At 47.9% G+C, this 15,000-nt stretch overlaps 1 protein-coding gene across 1 annotated transcript in view; it reads right to left on the bottom strand.

The window, feature by feature from the left end:
* The window catches only part of lgr6 (leucine-rich repeat containing G protein-coupled receptor 6), a 45,198-nt gene that overhangs the window by 11,598 nt on the left and 18,600 nt on the right, over positions 1 to 15,000 (bottom strand). The window contains exons 2-5 of the mRNA XM_079740906.1: positions 14,634 to 14,705; positions 7,859 to 7,930; positions 5,190 to 5,261; positions 1 to 129 (exon numbers count right to left, since the gene is read on the bottom strand). The exon at positions 1 to 129 is cut by the window's left edge and continues 87 nt beyond it. Of these exons, the coding sequence (XP_079597032.1) occupies positions 1 to 129; positions 5,190 to 5,261; positions 7,859 to 7,930; positions 14,634 to 14,705 (345 nt within the window). The remainder of the gene's footprint in view (positions 130 to 5,189; positions 5,262 to 7,858; positions 7,931 to 14,633; positions 14,706 to 15,000) is intronic.

The raw sequence follows: 15,000 nt of genomic DNA, 5'->3' as shown, positions 1-15,000 counted from the left end.
GGCAGAGAGTCCAGCGCGGCCACGGGGATCTCCGTCAGGGAGTTGTCGTCCAGCCACAGGTGTCTCAGGGAGCCCATCCCCCTGAAGGCCCCTGCAGGGACCTCAGACAGGAGGTTGGCATCCAGGCGCCTGGGAGGGAGAGGAGGAACGACGTGTTGGAGAGGACAGGGGAGGTCTTGGATGGGCAATGCGGCCACTTGTTTTGTTTTGTTGGATTTGTTTGTCTTCATGGCATGTGTGTGTGTTGTAGAATAGAATAGAATAGAATTCTCTTTATTGTCATGGCAGATGGTACAGCGAAATTCTAATGTCATCCAGACATTTAGATTTGTCTAGATGACATTGTGTGTGTGTGTGTGTGTCTGCATGCGTGTGTGTACGATGCGATAACCGTGTGTGCCTCAGGTTATTTAGTGTACTGTCTGTATCTCTGCGTTAATAATAGAGAGGTAGTGTCCTTGGAGCTGGAGCAGAAGGTGGTCCTGGTGTTTTCATCAAGCTTCTACTGGCTAAACTGTGCTTATGAAGACACCTTAGTTGTCATGGCCAGCCCTTAGTTATTTTACACTGATACTCATGAATGATTTAGCTTATTGAGGATATGGTCATGCTCTTTTTTTACCTATTGGCTCTAAGCGATCCAGTATGATTTATATTCATGTCAACCAAGTTATGATCAATGAAAACCTGCGCAAGCACACACACACACACACACACACACACAGTCACACACACACACACACAAACACACAGACACACACACACGCAGACACACACACACACACACACACACAGACACACAGAGAGACACACACACAAAAACAGTCACAAACACATACACACACGCACAGACACACACACAGATCCATGCTGATGAACGATCCCCTCGGGGGAAGGTCGACATTCTGGGAGCACTTCACTTCCGCTCCTGCTATTGCTCTTTCTGTGGCCTTTCATACTCCCCCATTCATCTCCCTCTCTCTCTCCCTCCCTCTGGCTCCTCCAGCCAGCAGCTCCTCTCAGGCCCCCATTCGCTTTCCACCGGGACACGCTCTGAACGGATGCCCCAATACACCCCCAACCCCGATTTGCATTTCACCCCTTAACGCTTGTGCCTCTTCCAAACATCCTCCCGAATCCGTCTTCCCCTCCGCCTCTTTGATTCTTGCCCTTCAGCACCTCTTCATCCTCCCTCCCACCCCCCCCCACCCATCCATCCTCTCACAGCCTCCCACAGTCCCTCCCCCTGCCCCGCGGGACTCCCCCAAACAAACAACATCATCAAAGTGAAATTAGAACTTGAACTTTGAACTCTGGGTCTTTTCGTTCTTTCCCCCTCTCTCTCTCTCTCTCTCTCTCTCTCTCTCTCTCTCTCTCTCTCTCTCTCTCTCTCTCCAACCCCGGGGGATAGTTTCCATCAGGAAAGGCAACTGTATACACCGACAGATGCTCCAACACAAACCAGCGGACACACACAGACCACAGACCCACACACATACACGCACATACACATACATGCATGAAGCATAGAGTTTACACACAAACACAACCACATGCACATACAGATACCTGTGCACACTAAAGCTCAAACACAGCAGTCACGAACGACAAACTATCTAATGCTGTTGCATGATTAATATCCACACACACCTTGACTGCACACTGTCAAACCCACACATACCTACACAAACACAGAGATTCATGAAACATGTGCATTATCACAGCACCATCGATTTTTACAAAGTTAAACACACAAAACTCATAAACACAGTCACACACACACACAGAAACACACACACACACACACACACACACACACACACACACAATGGTGCTGGTAAGAGTTGAGAGATGTCTTGTTCAGTCGGGCCGGACAAAGCTGTTGTTTACTACTGAAGCAGACAGCAGGATGAAAGCACAACACAGAACCTGGAAAGCTCGGGACCTTCCTGTCCTCTGAGTCTTGAGGAGTCTTCATGGGCGGCCTGCTAGGGCCAGAGAGAAGGGCCGCATGGAACCCAAAATTTTCCACAGGAGCCAATCAAGAAGCAGCTAAACTCAAAAGGCTGATGTCCCATTCAGAGAAAGAGATAGAGAGTAGGGAAGGGGGAAATTATCTTGCAGATCTTTGAATCTAACTCTTTCAGCCATTCAGTTATTCTGTCTTTCAGTTATTTACTCAATCATTTTTGGTCATTCAGGCTACAGGTAGCTGGGAGAATACATATTTGAATGTGTGTGTGTGTGTGTGTGTGTGTTTCTGTGTGTATCAGTGTTTGCAATGCTATTGGCACTGTCTGACTTGTCTGCAACCTAATATGTCAAAAAAGAACAGCAACACTAGGGTTATATAAATGCTTAATGAGTCGTCTGAGTTAATTAAAGTCTGAATTATGGTCAGATTTTGAGCTGCTGGCTCAACAAGTATAAAAGCCAATCATTTATACTAAGGTAAACCCAGGCATCAAATCGTCAGCCTGCGCTCTCTCTCTCTCTCCCTCTGGCTCTCTCTCCCGTTCTCTCCCTCCGTTTCTCTTTGTCTCTCTAATTCTCTTCCTCTATGTCTCTCCCTCGCTCTATTTTTCTTTCTTTCTCCCAACCTTTATGTTTCGCTCTCTCCCTCACTCTCTTTGTCTCTTTCTCTCTGTCTATGTCTGTCTATGTCTCTCTCTCCCTCTACGTCTCACACTCTCCCTCTATCTCTGTATATGTCTCTCTCTCTCTGTGAATGTCTCCCACTATGTCTCTCTCTCCCGCTATGTCGCTCTCTCCCTCTATGTCTGTCTGTGTCTCTCTCCCCCTCTCCGTCTCACTCTCTCCCTCAATGTCTGTCTGTGTCTCTCTCCCCCTCTCCGTCTCGCTCTCTCCCTCTATGTCTGTCTGTGTCGCTCTCCCCCTCTCCGTCTCGCTCTCTCCCTCTATGTCTGTCTGTGTCTCTCTCCCCCTCTCCGTCTCGCTCTCTCCCTCTATGTCTGTCTGTGTCGCTCTCCCCCTCTCCGTCTCGCTCTCTCCCTCTATGTCTGTCTGTGTCTCTCTCCCCCTCTCCGTCTCGCTCTCTCCCTCTATGTCTGTCTGTGTCTCTCTCCCCCTCTCCGTCTCGCTCTCTCCCTCTATGTCTGTCTGTGTCTCTCTCCCCCTCTCCGTCTCGCTCTCTCCCTCTATGTCTGTCTGTGTCTCTCTCCCCCTCTCCGTTTCGCTCTCTCCCTCTATGTTTGTCTGTGTCTCTATCCCCCTCTCCGTCTCACTCTCTCCCTCTATGTCTGTCTGTGTCTCTCTCCCCCTCTCCGTCTCTCTCTCTCCCTCTATGTCTGTCTGTGTCTCTCTCTCACACCTGATCTTCACCTGATGGGTGTTCGAGGACAGCAGGAGGCGCCGGCCAGCTTTCCTCTCCAAAGCCTTTTCCAGTAATCTCCCAGCGCTCCCTGGGTCTTATGATTACTGTAATGACAAGGTGCATCCCTCTGCGCTGTCTCTGTCTGCCGGAGTGAGTGTGTGTGTTTCATCACATCAGACATGCTCTATGTACTGTAAAGGATCTCAAAGGAGACCACACACACACACACATACACACACACATACATGCAGTTTTACAGAAGTTTTTTTTCAACTCGTACATGAAGGATTTAGCCACATTTTTTCAACAAACGTGTGTCGCGTGCACGTGATACATGTGTGTGTGTGTGTGTGGTGTGTGTGTGTGCGTGTGTGTGTATATGTATGTCTATGATTGAGGTATGTTTCATAAGTGAGTTTGCATGTGCTGGAAGGAATAGGGTTTCTTTTGACCATGCACAATCACAGGGTAATTAATACACACATCCTACCTTGGTGAAATTGCTTGCAGAATGTGTGTGCGTGTGTGTGTGTGTGTGTCTGTCTGTCTGTGAAATGTGTTTGTGTGTGTGTGTATGTGTGTGTGTTAGTGTGTGTCCGGGGGATGTGTCTGTCTGTCTGACTGTCTGTCTGTGTGTACTTATGTGTGTGCCAATCGTGTTCATGCTTGTTGACATGTGTGTTGGAAAAACAGAAATGAGGCTAACGGATATTTAGAGGGAGTTATTAATTTGGAAAACGGGGAGGTGTGTGTGTCTGTTTGTATGTGTGCATATCCCTGTGTGTGTGTGTGTGTGTGTGTGTGTGTGTGTGTGTGTGTGTGTGTGTGTGTGTGTGTGTGCGAGTATGTGGGTGGTATCAGGCCCGGAGAGGGCGGTGGGCTGAGGAGTCACAGATGAGTTACTTTACATGTGCACACCTATCCACATCTGCACACACACACACACACACACACACACACACACACACACACACAAACAGACACACACACACACACACACACATATACACACACACACACACACACACACACACACACATATACACACACACACACACATACACACACACACACACACACACACATATGCACCCTGACCCCACAGATGAGACAATTAGGCCACCAAACAGCCCAATTAGCTATGGCTGCAGCACCGTGGGTGGCAGGAGCGGAGGCCGAGAAGAGAAGAGAGGAGAGCGGAGGAGCAGAGAGGAGGAAAGGAGGAGGAGAATGGAGGAGGAGGAGAGGAGGAGGAGGAGGAGGAGGAGAGGGAGAGCTGATGGAAAACGGGGTTGTTTCACAGCTCATTGGAGAGGCTCTCCCGGCAGCCCGGCTGTGTCTGCTGCTCTCCTCGTGGGCTCCAGATGCGGCCGGGGGGCTGCTCTGCATGTGCTGCCCCTCAGCCAGGACGTGTGCACTCGGATCCAGCTCCACCTGGACGGTGGAACTGGATCCGAGTGCCTTCCACGAGGTAGAAGGTACATCGGAACAACCAGTTCCACCTGGACGGTGGAACTGGTTGTTCCGATGTACCTTCTACCTTGTGGCTCACCTAAAGATGTGTACGTCTGTGCGTGCATACGTGGGGCGTACATCCTATGCACATCTCCGACAATGTGCTCTTGCTGTGTGTTCTTATGTTGATGTGAGATTGGGAACATTTGCAAGGTGTCCCACTTCCAGTGTCATGGATTTTGTCACCACGGCAAGTGAGTGATTGGCTGCTACATTTAGAGATCGGTCATTGAGGTGGAAATCCTCAAAAGAGGTGGTCGTTATGTACAGGATCTGAGTATGGTACACCATGTGTATGTGCAGTAGATGAACATGTATATGTACACTGCAGGACGCTCACAGTGACAGGAGGTTGGGCAGGTCCCAGGGGCCGTCATCAGGCAGCTTCTCCAGTTGGTTATTTTGGAGCATCCTAGAAAACAAACAGGCAGAGGCCATGAGAGCGCCCGTTAGGTCATGGAAATAAATACAGAATAAAGTGAATGGGTAGGTAATGGGCCGCGATATGTCTGTTTAAGTGGGTTTGGTGTGTGCGCGACTGCGTTCGAGCGTTTTTGTGTACGTGCACGTTTGCTTGTGTGTGTGTGTGTGTGTGTGTGACATGCAAATAATTCCCCATAGGTAGAAATCTGACACAGGAAGGAAGGGCCAGGGAGTACTTGAAGAGAACCAGAGAGTAAGAACTGAAGACGAGAAAGAGAGAGAGAGAAAGAGAGAGAGAGAGAGAGAGAGAGAGGACAAGCTCCTTGGGTGGCCTTGCTGATGTCATTCTCGGAAGAATGGAGGAGGAAGTGGGGAGCAAACAATAACCCCTCTCTCTTTCCTCTCCCTGTTTTGCTTTCTTCTTCTCCTTCTTTACTCTCTGTTGCTCTCTCTCTCTGACTCTCTCTCTCTCTCCTCTCTCTTTTCTCTGTATCTTGTTCTCTCTCTGACTCTATGACTCTCGCCCTCTCCCTGTCCCTCATTCAAGTTCTTTATCATGGCCGGTCATGTGACATCAGAGGGTGAGGCCTGCAGTCTCGCAACAACAGTGTCCTTATGCTTTTATCATGCTATCACACTGCCACAATAGTCAATGTACTGTGTGTTTCTGTGTGGTAGTGGTGTGATTGTGTGTGTGTGTCTGTTAGTGTGGTTGTTTGTGTGTATTGGTGTATGTGTTCCTCATCAAGTATTCATTCCACTGCAGTACGGCTCCTTGTCTTACGATAGGGTTATAGCATGATTTTATCATCACTGCTGTCAGTATAAATCCACAATGATTCAAGGCTGACTAAAGGCTGTCGATGTTATCAAAGTGTATATCCACAGTGTGTTTCACTATTCCTTCAAGCTGTTGCACATCTGTTTGTACTGCACTCGATCGATTCGTTGCAATGCAACAGAAGTCTTACTGGAATGATGTATAAGTTATAAAATGCCATCAACATTGGACCTGTCACATAACATCACAAGGGGAATGTTTTGATAGCAGAGAAGTAAAGAGCAGACATTATCGAGGAACACTTGGAACTGTTACAATGTTTAGGCTGTGAGGAATGATCTTTCACGCTGTCGACCCTTTTGTGTGATGACTTCATGTTTGCAGCACACTATTACCAGCTTCACAGGTCCAAGTCTAATCTCCACGTCTAACCCCTTTTTTCTCGGAGTGAATGAACTTGAATTTAAACAAATAGAGCGGAGTCTCAGGTTTTTGAAACGCTCTCCTTCCTGTTATTCTCAGCGTGGGATGATGGACACACGGTGAATATTTTGAATTCTAACCTTTTTACGCCCAAAGGGGACTTCTGAGGCGAGGTCAGGTGAAACATTTGATCTCAGCACAAGGGAGCTAGAGCTAATATATAAAGGAAGGAACCACCAGTCACTGGTCACAGTGTGTGTGTGTGTGTGTGTGTTTGTATGTGTGTGTGTATGTGTGTGTGTGTGTGTATGTATGTGTCAGACTCATTTACAAATGACACACAGTCCTATTTAATAGGTGCACGATGCTTGTGATTGCGGCTTAAGTAAAGCTTTTCTCAATAAATAACATTATCTGTTGTTGGCTCCCTGTCCAAGTTTGCAGTTTCACAACGCATGGTAGAAACAGGACCGGGGTCGATTAGCCTTTTTGTATTCTCTACGATTCCGATGACACACTTTGAATATTGGGCCAAGTGTTCTCTCTCGTGTAGGGCTTCAACAACGTTTTAGGAGGTATTGAGTAACCTAGGAAATTATGAATAATGAAAACCTATTTCATCGAGTCCAAAGCCCACTTGGCAATGCCTCCAACCCTACTTGTATTCTTGATTTAAGGGGAGGAAATATTGTTCATAGGTTCCCTTTCTACCTTGTGTGTTTATTTGGGGGGTTCATGGTGGCAAGTGTGTGGCTGTAGATCATAAATCCCTGCTGAGTGAAACGTGATGTTAAGAGAACAGATTTTAATGGCTTTTTAAGTGATTTTTCTGCCACTTGTTATAATCTCAGTGGGCGGTGGGAACTGGGAGGTCCCTTCATAACACCTGAGTGTGTGTATATGTGTGTGTGTGTGTGTGTGTGTGTGTGTTTGTGTGTGTGTGTGTTTGTGCTTGCATGTATACCCGTATGTGTGTGTCTGTGTGTGTTTGTGTGAGTGTGTGGGAGTGCATGTGTACCCATCTGTGTGTGTGTCCTTGTCTGTGTGCATGTGTGTGCGTGCACGTGCACCCATACGTGTGTGTGCGGATATGTGTGTGTGTGTGTGTGTGTGTGTGTGTGTGTGTGTGTGTGTGATTACAACTGCAACAGGGCCTGTAAAGGATCTGCAGGTCCAGGGCTCTCCCTTAGCCCATAAACTTTAACTGCCGTTAATGATGCGTGGCCTGTGTATTTTATTCACCCTGCACCCCGGCTCCCTCACCCCGCCCCACCCTGCCCCCCTCAAAAAGAAAATCCATAAAAAGTAACTAACTAACCCACCGGGGGACGAAGGTCGGGGCCGGCAGGATTATGGAAAGAGGAGGATGAGGATAAACTCACAATACTTTGAGGTTGTGGAGACCCTGGAGAGTCTGTCCGGAAATGTACCTCAGCTGGTTCCCCGAGATACGCCTAGAGAGAGAGAGAGAGAGTGAGAGAGAGAGAGAGAGAGAAAGAGAGAGAGAGACAGACAGACACAGAGAGCGCGAAAGATAGACAGTGAGGCAGAGAGACGGACAGTGGAAGAGAGAGAGAGAGAGAGAGAGAGAGAGAGAGAGAGAGAGAGAGAGAGAGGGAGGGTAGTTCGGGAAGTAGAAGAAGAACAAGAGAGAAAAACAAAATACAGATATAAATTCAATGAAGTACAAGCATGAAGTCAAGATATCTTTCATAAAACAAACTTTATTTTCCTGGATATGAGCTTAAATGACTTCATCGCTGGGTTCCTGCTTAAGGGTTACTCCTAGGGCAGTATGCAAATAACAATATTCCTTCCTCTTTAAATGTGGTTGCTATTGGCCCGCATCCCTCTGAAATTCTACCCAGCCCCAAGAGCTCCATGAGTGAGTAGAAAGTGGATTGAAGGAGACTCATATAGGGTCAACAAGGGCAGCATGATGTTAAAGAACATTTGGAAGTGTGTGTGGCCACGAGTGTGTCAGTGACTGTCTCCCATGTGTGTGTCTGCGTCTGTCTCTGCATCTGTGTGTGTTCAAGTCTGTCTCTGCATGTGTGTGTGTCCATGTCTATCTCTGCATGGGTGGGTGTCCAGGCCTGTCTCTGCATCTGTGTGTGTTCAAGTCTGTCTCTGCATTTGTGTGTGTGTCCATGTCTATCTCTGCATGGGTGGGTGTCCAGGCATGTCTCTGCATGTGTGTGTCTGTCTGTCTGTGTGTGTGTGTGTGTGTGTGTGTGTGTGTGTGTGTGTGTGTGTGTGTGTGTGCTACGCATGTGTGTGTGTGTCCCTCTTTCTGCATACATATTTGTATTTATGCATAGCATTTGTGTGGCCCTCATGTGTGCCGGGTTGCTTGCAATGTGTGCGTGTATGTCGATATGTGCCCTGTGTGTCCTTGAGGTAAATTACCCCTCCCCCAAGAGGATCACATCCAGGGGGAAACCACACACGTACACACACAAGCAATCCAATCAGTTTGTTTATTAAACACAGCACCTAATGGTCATTTCGGTGTGTGTGTGTATAAGACGTCCAAATAAATAAAGTTCTGTCCAACAAAGTCGGACTGTCAAGGTCACAAGCTGGAAGCACGGTTTTAAACACTGATTTCGGTCTTCACGGCTCCGGACCACCCACTTGTATTAAACACGGGCACAGGCACACACGCATAGACACATAGTCACACACACAGACAGACATAGAGACACACAGGCACCCCCACACACACACACACCCACCCACTGGTGCAGACGTTGGGAGTAATCTGCTTGTATTTGCTCATATAACCCAGCAGCTCCGCAGGTGAGGCGCTGTCATGTTTGCACTAGCGTGTTCCACCGACGGCCCAACACACACAGGCAGACCCTTACGTCAGAACCCGGGCTATTGTTATACATCAACGTGTTGTCTCGTCCCCGCTGCAAAGGCCTCGCTGTCCAGCCCAGATGGCCCAGAAACACGGGGGGTCTTCAAGGCAAGCCGCCCAGGGCAGCCCCCTTCTCACTCGCATCTGAAAACTCATGTAAACATGTTGTTTATTTTTTTTTTGTGTTTCGCTTTTTATGACCGCCTAGTGGCAAAACCACTCGACCTCAGCCAGATGTCACCACACTCCGTCTAGATTAGATGTACTCCTATAAACCCGTGGAAGTCTTGTATAACGGTAAACACACACACGTGCACAGACACTCCGCATGCAGGGGTTCTTGCACGGAAACAAAAATAGCTTTTGGATTTTGACGAGGGATTCGTGTGGTCATTCCGTGCTGGTTTTCAAACCAATTTTCATCTCGGCTTTGGCGGCGTCTTGCGATGTCTCACTGAGGGGTTTAGGAGTATTTGGAAACACAGACGATAGAAAGTTACTCCTGGGCTTGTACCAAAAAATTTACGATAAAGTATAAATGAAATGTTTGATACGGTGCTTAAAATAAAATGTATAAATTGGAGATCTGGCAGTGCAAAGAAAACCCCTAGCCAGTCGGATGTGCCTGAATCAAGTTAGAAACAGGTTTGCCTGCTGACCTGCTGCGCCAAAAAAAATCTCAGTTTTTGCTGTTGCAGGACCATCACTAGGGACGGTTTCAAGAGCTTTTCCAGAGGCAATGGATTCAATAGGCCTCTGCTAAGGTCCTCCTCACATCCGTAAAATAGATCTAAGCCCTATTTCCGCATAGGCCCTTAAGTACCGTTTTGCCTTTTAGGTTTTTATTCAAACAGTGATTAGCTACAGATGCATTGCATGGAAAATACATACAAGTAGGAAAAAAATGGATTACTTTTCTAGGAACGGGAATAGCCAACTCAGTTCCTTCACTTACGCGTGTTTAACAAAACAAACAGTGTAGTTAAGGTCATAGTATGCTGTTCATATCCCACTGCCAACCAGCCCGTTTCTATTATCTGTAACGTTACAGCCAATACGACATTAAAACGGACTCATGCGTCATCCTGCTTTTGTTTTTCGAGGGATAATTAAATCAAAAGCACAGATAGATTGGGAGTTCGATAAAGGCGTGTTTGTGATGGTTGTGACACGTAACAGCGTAATACCAACTGTTGCAACTGACGGCATTTTTCCATTTAATCAGCATGTGTGTGTGTGTGTGTGTGTGTGGGGGGGGGTAGTGTATGTCTTTCCAAATAAATTCCATCAACAGATGGATGAATCGTGGTTCCTATTTTACAAAGTGAATGGCCAAAACTCCAACATGTAATCAAGTAAGCCAGTGCTGTAATAAATTAAATTCTGGATATGCAATTATTTACATATAGCTTATAGACTGAAGAACGTGTGTTGCATTAGTATGTGAATTGTTCTTACGAGTAAGAACTCTATAGGATTCTCCTTCAGTGCCTGATGGCATGGACATTAATGTTAATATATGTATGTGTACCTCCTACCTCTCTCTTACCTAATAGAAATAAGGAAACAGCACCAGGAATGATAGTATTCTCTCAAACACAGGGAAAAGGAATGTCTGAGTATAGATGTGTGTGTGTGTGCGTGTGTGTGTGTGTGTGTGTGTGACCTTTCTCACCCATCTATCAATAGAAATTGTACCCCTCTGCCCCTCTCGCAGACTCAACCTAGAGGTCAACTACTTAACCTTGGCGTTAACCCCGAGAGGACTGAGGTCATATATAGACGCGTTGGAGGCTGTGCGTGCTCTGTGGGCTGGCTGGGTGTTTGCATGTTCTGCATGTGTGTGTCGGTGAGTGAGGCTGAGCAGGCCGAATCAAAAGACATCCAGCAGAGAGAAAGAAATAAAAAACAAAATGAAAGAATGCAACATGAAAGAAACAAACTCACACACACACACACGCAGACACACACAGAGTGTTGTTGGCATCCTGCAGAAGTGTAAATGCTTCGCACCCCTCTCCTCCACTCCCTCTCTCCTCACACCCTCTGGGCGTTTTAAGAGTCTGCGGAAACAAGTGTGGCCGCCGCTTCCTTAGACAGGCAGAACAAGACGTCTGTTCTGAAGGAACACATTCTTGAGCTTTGACCAAACGATGCGATGTTGATTCGCCTCGAAAAAGGAGTTTGAGGCAGCCCGCCGGAATGGGACCGGATCAGCAGATTGAGCAAGACGTCTTGGCTTTGAGGACGTCGGCCGTGTGCTCTCATTTCAGCCCTCTGCTCAGCCAGCGTGAGTGATGCCTCTCGGTAATGATAAGATAACCTCCTGGAAGAGCAGGAAGGATCTCCGGCCTTAAGAGACGAGAGCGGAGGGTCAAAGGGAGAAACAAAACGACTGAAGATGGAAATCTGAGCCCGGACAGTTTGAAGACATGAGCTTTGATGTTGATGATAGCGCTGGAAAGCGCATCGCATTGTAAAGAGTTGTTTTTTCTTTCCAGTCTTTCCACTTTTGCGGAACATTCATTTCCCCCCCCGACCCCCTCCATCGTCCTCCAACCACTGCCTTTCTGGAGGCATGAGGCATAAAACCCAAAGGAAGTGAGGTGGATGTCTTTGGCATTGGAGTGGCTCCTTTGAGCCGGAGGGTTGGGTCTTTGATAAGGCAGGCAGATGAGTGAGGTTCTCTGAGGGGGCGTTTGGATTCCTTCTCATTAATGCACAGACACGCAGTCCTCTATCTCGGTCTCATGGCTCGACCGCGTGTTTTCCTCTCTGCTGGGTCCGTCTGCACTGCTGGCGTGTGAGTGACGGCTGAATGAAGGCTTGTCAAGGGAATGAATGATTAAAGCTCAGGAACCCAGGTGTGAATTAAAGCTTAATTACACCGATCTGAGATCAGTCAATTTGAAAATCAGCACAAAGAAAGAGAGACATAACAGGCTGTTGGGCGCGGTGAGAACCACTTACAGCTTACCAGCGTTAATGCAGTCTCTTATCAAAGGAACAAGTAACCCAGGGCCGTCGGGTTCCTCAACCGTGAATACGTTTAACTCCATAATTTGAACTTCAAAGGGATCCACTATTTGCACGCTCAGCCTATAGAAACAATAGTTTAAAAGGGAACATGACAGGTGTTGGAAGATGGCAAGCAATTTGCATCTGAAAAGGATTTGGGAATTTGAAGGAGGCCTGTATTCCAGTCCTTTAAAAGAGGAACACTGTATTTTAATGCAGTTGATGCATACATCCTTGTTGCAATGCAGAGGGCGGTGTATGGTGGTTTGAAGGCTTTGTGGTCTTGCAATACAACCACTGTTTGTGGTTGTCTATGCATCTATATTTCAGACAGCAGGTCTCAAGCCATGTGTTGTGATACTTCCACACTGGACTCAAGGTTTAACGTGACTGACCAAGGTTCAATTTAGTCAGAGGAAAGGTGGGAAAAAAGGCATTAAAGAACATGCACACTCATATTGTCTAAAAGGGAAGGAGACATGAAAATCAGGGCTTGGGAGGAGCAGTACTCAGAATGGACTGAAAGCCAAGGTGGAGAGGAAGGATGGTTGAGCGGTTCAGTAGAACTTCACTTTTATCGCCCTACCTGTCAGAACGTGCCCGTCCCTCGCCTCTGTCTTCTTCTCTCTCCAACTATCTCTTGGGGCAAATATCAAACGGCCCTCACTCTTTGATTGGGTCCCTGCTTGCCAAACGATGTTTGTATAGAGACAGTTTTATCCCTCTCCCAGTCCTATAAATTGCTGCAATTAGAAAGTTGTTTGCTACAAAAGCAATATGCCGTGTCATTATAAACATTACAGACACAGATGGGAGATGTGCATCTCGCTGGCGTAAGCTCCCCTGCATGTTCCTAGGGCACCCATAAAGATTAGACCTAATTGCAGGAACATCGTCCTTGGAAAGCTTTCAAAGCGGTGCCTATCTGTGCACAGAGTGTTGGAACGGCAGCACGTTAGAGAGCTACGCTGCTATAAAATAAGAACCGCCGGGCTCTGTGGCCGGAGGCGCTGGCTCGTTAAAGACAACAGCGGTGTGCCCTCTCCCTCCCAGCGCTCCCAGCGTGTGCCCTGATTCAGTTGGATTGCGGCGATGTTATAAGAAAACACCTGGGAAGCCAAATGTTACACAAATGCATCATGGGAGGGGGATTTATCCGCTGTGTGTTAATGAGCGTCGTTCGTTATTCACAGGACTGTAGATATACCCCCCCCCCCCCCCCCCCCCGATGATCGGAGTCGTGGCAGCACTGCAAACCGAGGGGTCAGATCCTGTTTGACTGTGACCCAAAGTCAACCGTAGTGTTATCCTGCCTTTCTTTACTCTCAGCACCATTAGCTCATGCCTCATAGGCTGCAGCTGCGAGCATTAGCAAAGAAAACACACTGACTCCTCAAACTCTGCAGTGCACACACTGAACACGGCCGGACAGGCACACACACGCACGGGGCGCAGCCATAGACACACGCACACACACACGCACACACACAAACACACACAAACGCAGTTCAGAAAAATAGCAGCAGGCCCTCAGGTAACGGTTAAAATCCACATGCACACACACACACACGCACATACCTAGACACACACGCGCACACACATGTGCCAGGTTGTGTGTGTTTGTGTGTGTGTGTGTGAGAACATTTACGACTCATTGGACAATGCCCCCGATTAAGTCCTGTAAGTAACGCACGTTAACATGAAACTCTTCAACAGCGCAACAATCCATAACCTCACTGCCTTAAAAACAAAGAGAGTGAATAAATAATGAAATAAAGGTTGTTTTTCCCTCCAGCACTCTGCATCAGGCTCCCCTTGCAGCGTGCTTGTCTTGGCCGGGGCTTCGTAACCGGCCCTGTGTACTGAACCTGCTGTGGCGTCCAGCTGAAACTTAAAAAAGTGAATTTGGACACGGAGCACACGAGAACCTGCGCTTTACTGCCGTCCACAACCGTATATCCACTCTCTGGGCGGGTATCAAGTTCCTGTCCTGCCTGCCTCTCTTTTCTGCAATCAACTGTGTGTGGACCCACTGGGGGAGGATTTTCTTTTGGTGTGTTTCTTGTCCTGCCGTCAGTGTTCTCAGCGGGAGACATCACAGATTGCCAGAGCATGAACGTAGATCAATCCCCCCCCTAACCGCGCCGCGCTCGGCTATGGCCGCCTGGGGGGCCCGGAGCGCCGCTCGTTCTGGATGATATGGGGGTACGTCGTAACTTTGCTGGAGGGCTTCAGAGCGTTGTGAGTGTGAGGAGAAAGATGGGGGTACTCACAGTTCTGTGAGCAGGTGCAGCTTGCGGAAGCCTCTGGCCGGGATCTCGCTGATGTTGTTCATGCTCAGGTCCCTGCAGGGAGGGAGGGAGGGAGGGGGAGGGAGGGAGGGAAGGGGGAACAGGATCAGGTCAGTATCACGAGCAAAACCCATCAGCTCTGCATATCTGTCCCCTCCTAAGCATATTCTCAATCCAAGGTCACGGGGACACAAAGTAAAGATGCATGTGTGATGGGAGGCAGGGAGTTGAGGGGGGGGTTCATGCGGTTGATCAATCATCAAGGTCAGGAAGCAAGCAGGCTAGGTATAGATTTAGGGGGAGGTAAATGAGAGGACCAGTGGAGGAGAGAGAGAGAGAGAGAGAGAGA

The sequence above is a fragment of the Pollachius pollachius genome, assembly GCF_949987615.1.
Source record: "Pollachius pollachius genome assembly, chromosome: 8".
Lineage (NCBI taxonomy): Eukaryota > Metazoa > Chordata > Actinopteri > Gadiformes > Gadidae > Pollachius > Pollachius pollachius.
This window is presented reverse-complemented; position numbering and strand designations above follow the sequence as displayed.